Source organism: Solanum lycopersicum, chromosome 1, assembly GCF_036512215.1.
Source record: "Solanum lycopersicum chromosome 1, SLM_r2.1".
In the NCBI taxonomy this organism is placed as follows: Eukaryota; Viridiplantae; Streptophyta; class Magnoliopsida; order Solanales; family Solanaceae; genus Solanum; species Solanum lycopersicum.
The window spans coordinates 66,127,273-66,131,733 of record NC_090800.1 but is presented as its reverse complement, the minus strand read 5'-3'; the positions used below and the strand labels follow the sequence as shown (position 1 = coordinate 66,131,733).

The 4,461-nt window shown below is 35.4% G+C and overlaps 1 protein-coding gene across 2 annotated transcripts; it reads right to left on the bottom strand.

The window, feature by feature from the left end:
• Positions 1-1,432: 1,432 nt before the first annotated feature.
• On the bottom strand, positions 1,433-3,411 carry LOC101261150 (uncharacterized). 2 transcript variants are annotated; one of them, XM_004228956.5, is made up of 2 exons: positions 3,228-3,411; positions 1,433-2,528 (listed from the first exon to the last, which is right to left on the bottom strand). In XM_004228956.5, the coding sequence occupies exon 2, from the start codon at positions 2,464-2,466 to the stop codon at positions 1,669-1,671; it is 798 nt and encodes a 265-aa protein (XP_004229004.1). In that variant the 5' UTR covers positions 2,467-2,528; positions 3,228-3,411; the 3' UTR covers positions 1,433-1,668. The 2 variants fall into 2 exon arrangements, with proteins under 2 accessions (XP_004229004.1, XP_004229003.1); XM_004228955.5 differs by having other exon boundaries at positions 3,195-3,397.
• Between the last annotated feature and the right edge of the window lie 1,050 nt (positions 3,412-4,461).

Genomic DNA, 4,461 nt, shown 5'->3' with positions numbered 1-4,461 from the left:
ATCTTCACTCTCTCTCTTCTTTATACAATCTAAAACACCAACACAAATCTCACATAGTGATGCAATCATTTTTGTGCTGCTTGAATGTTCATCAAATTTAAAATCATTGTAAAAATACCACAATTTTTCTAAAGAGCAATCTGCAATCCAGAAGTCATGAATATCTACAATGCAGAACAAGGAAAAGTTGTGTGCACAATCAGTAGTGTCGACTACATACAAAAAAGAACGAAACCCATATTGTGAAACTTCTTCCACAATAAAGTACATAATAATGATAACACACAAGGGTCATTGCGTCCAAGAGTTGGAGGTAAATATCCAGTGATACTGGGCAACGATAGGCATAACCTCGATCTTCACAGATTTAATTTAGAGCAACAGATATGTAAGTTGACAAAACATTTAGAAAGAGGACCAGTATGACAAAACATTTAGAAAGAGGACCAGTATAAAGCGCCTTATAAGTCCGAAATCAAATCACTGATTTGACCTGGAGTGATGACTTCAGTGTAATGACAAATTACTTGTCTCATCCTGAAGGTAATGTGTCACTCAGCTGACAAGAAAACAACTCATCAACAGCACTAACCATAACTATAGAGGAGCAACTGCCTTACTAATTGTCACTGTAAACAGAATACAGAAAACAATATAGAGTAAGGTCTTTGAAAGTCTTAACAATTGAATATTTAGTACCCTAAACTTTAAAAAGTCCCAAAAGTAAAATAAAAAAAGGAGCAAAAAACGGAAGAAGATATGGTAAAATAACCTACTTGACTCGTTGGATGGAGAGAGAGCCCTCCAACTCTACGAAATCAAAGTTGAATGGTCAATATTTATCTTTCAGTATTCTAGCAGTGATTGGACTTGACTTTTATTATTTATAGCAAGTAATAAGTTTGGAAAATGAACGATGTGGGTTCGGTTCTATTGACTCCTGAATTCGATCAAAGACAATTCTTGAACGAGGGCAGGGATGAATCGGAAAAGAAATCTTTATTGGTAGATGTTTTTCCGTCTTTCAAGATATGCAGATAAAGAGAATATCCTACTTTCTGGTGATCTGGTTCGTCCAAGCAATATTTTCTTTCATAAATTAAATCTTAACAATTCAAGGGTCAGAATCTGTCCAACTGCAAACCTGTTGCTTGGACCAATGGCAATTGGTCTATGATTTCAACAGATGAACAATGATTGAGGAATAATGCTAACAAGTTACAATATATGTGTATGCAAGATATATCATGAAAACTTGCCAACTGCTAAATCATCAAATATTTCTACTGGCAGGTCCAACTAACACCAAGTAACGGCCAAACCACATGTATAAGTTTACCATTGAAGTCCAACTCCAGAAAAAAACAACGCAGGAAAGTGAAACGAGCAAGACAATATCAAGCAAGCAACAGAAAAAGAGCCACATAACAGATTGTAAATGAGCAAGCTAGCACATGAAAAAATTCAATACAAGAGACAACTCTCGCCACATTGAATTCTACAGCCACAACATAAGCTTATGACAATCTACAAAACCTTTGAGACAGGAAAATCCCAGTTATCTTAAGTGCATCGCTCAAAAGATCTTTTATCACAAACATAAATATGAATATTTTCAAGTTTTAAGAACCAGGTACCACATATGGAGTTCTCATCTTGTCCAATGCTTCACCGCTTTTTGTTATGCCTCTTGCTGCTCTTCTTACGGCTAGTCCTCCCTTCAGAATCAGACTCGGAATCTGAGTATGAATCAGAGGACTCAGATGTTGAGCTGTATTTCCGGTGTCTCCTCTTCTTCTGCTTCTTCTTCTTCTTGTTCTTCCTCTTCCTCCTCCTCTCTTCCTCTGAATCAGTTGAAGAACTATCGCTTGAGTCACTTTCCCCAGAAGAATAATCTGACCCTGTGACTGATGACGCCTCACTGCCAGATTCAAACACAGAAGCCTCACTATCAGTCCCTGACTCTGTATCTGACTTATGCTTCCTCTTACTCTTCTTCACAGGTTTTTCACTCTTCATCTCCTTCTCAATATCTGGGTTTTCTAGATCATAAGATGCTGAAACTTTCATCCTCAACTTTGGATTTTTCAGCTGCTGCGTGCGAGATGGTCGTGATATGTACACCCTCTCATTCTTGCACTCATAAGTCCAATGCCCTGCCTGGAAACATTTCTGACATTGTGAAGCTGCACCAAGAGTGGAACCTGAAGGCTTGTCTTTCCTTTCACCCAGTCGCACCTGTTTCTCAGTACTCATTAAATACATCTGCCTCTTTGCTTCTTTTCTTTCCTGCCATCGACTGGGTCCTTCCTCCTTTTGTCCATATGCATTGACATTTCTCGCAGCAGCAGTAGCAGCACGCTCAGCCTGAGCCCGACTCAAACCTTTTGCAGCTGACAAGGCCTGAGCCTTAATCCTTTCTGCTGCATCCTGAGCACCACTTTCTTCATTCTTAGAGGATGCCATAATCTTGGCTCTCAACAAAGAGAAGTCCCCTCTTTGAGTTTATGTTAATCTATACCAGCACCCTGGACAGAAGAATAGACAAAGAGATAAAATTGTCAACAAGATAACCAAATACTAGCCAAAACACTAAAGGTAATGACAATATATTCTTGTAAGCACAATTTTTGTTACAATTTATAGCCTTCCAAGCACAGTGCATGCCCAAGAAAAGATCAATAAATTATGCCTCATTCCAAAGTTAGTTCATTAGGATACACTATCCCAATACCCAAAAAAGATTTGTCTTTTCAGCTAATTAGTGGTCTTAAGTTAACAGAAACTATCAATCAAAGGAAGTCTTGGGTATTCTGAAAATTGAATATTGAATGCTTGCTTAGATATTCGAGTAGACTAGTTAGTTAATTAAAAGAATCTGATTAACGACATTAAAACAACAACAACAACAATTTAATCCTAAAAGCGGAGTAAACAATGATAATGTGCATCATACATATCCAAGGGCGGGCGGCTCAACCCTAAAAGTCACGGCTTTAGGCCCAAAACCTCAAAATTAAAAATCCCGAAGGAACCAAAAGCCTATATAATTCTTTCAAATACAAACACATGTATATAAATTCGAAGACGCCAAATTGCACAGAGAAGAAGTAAATTCGATTAAACGAAGAACACAACCCAAAAGCAGAGAAGCGACAGAAACAGTAAACCAAAAAGATGAAGGAGATACATACATAAATAAGTGGCAAGAGATGAAAGAGACGAACCAAACAAATCTGGTGAAGGCGAAGGCGATGTATACTTTTGATGGGGAGAAGCACCGTATTTTAAAGAAGCAGCAGCAGAAAGAAGAGAGAATGCTGCGCTGGGAAGGACCAAAATAACCCTACCTCAAGTTCTAGCCTAATCCTGGCAATGGGGCGGGGCGGGGCGTGTGGGTTTAAACTTGTGTGAGGCCGAATATTTTATAGTTCACAAAAGTTTTTTTTAATAAATATAATTTGTATTTGATTAATGAGATAGTTGTAGAAAATAATAAATTAATAAATTAAATTATGGTATAAATCTATTGAATGAATGGATAGTCTATAAAGTTAGTATATGAACAATCATTCATATTTACTAGGTTTCATGAACTTTTTTTTGTATAAAAATGTATCTATTTATTATAATATATAATATGGTGACTTTTGGAGTGATTTCTCAACCTATAAATAAGATTGTTTGTTCACTATTGTATATACAGATGAGACTTAAATATACTTGAATAAGAAGAAAAATCTTCTTCTTCTATCTATTTCTCTTGTCTTCTTCTCTTTATGATTTTAGTCTTATGAACTTTATTTTATAACACGTAATCAGCACGAATATGCTCTAAAAGCTGTAGCACTTCGCAAGTTGAAACACTTGTGAGCAGGAACAGGTTTTATTTGTTTTTTCTTGTCACACATTTATATTTTCAAAAGTTTCTCTGATACTAATAATTTATTTTAGTATATATGTGATATATGAAAAGGTAGAACGTAATGATTTGTTTTATTTTAACAATTTTTATACATTGATTTATGATTACACTAACAGTTCTTCGTTTCAGAAAAGAATTGAAGGATAGAGAAGTAAATATTCATGTTGATTTTTTATGTGTTAATTATGAGGAATTTATTAATATTTATTAATTATGAAACTTCTAATGTTGAAGAATGTAAAAGTAACATTTTATACAAAAGTTAGAGAGTTATATAATCCATATAAAGTTATGGGAATAGTATTCCAATAGTTGAACCTCCATCTTGTAAGCCTAAAAGTGATGATATAAATGATTGGATGGATGATTATCTTGAGCTTAAATTCTCTACTAATAATGATTTTGATTTATACTTCAATCAGGTATGGGAAAAGATTAGACATGAAGGACAACTTCAAGATCCAATATCAGTATGGTGGAAAAATTGTGAAAATCAATTTCCAACCCTTGCTAGGATTGTTCGAGATGTGCTAGTG

Coding starts and splice junctions, on each gene's coding strand:
- LOC101261150 (XM_004228956.5), bottom strand. CDS start 2,466: ATGGCATCCTCTAAGAATGAAGAAAGTGGTGCTCAGGATGCAGCAGAA.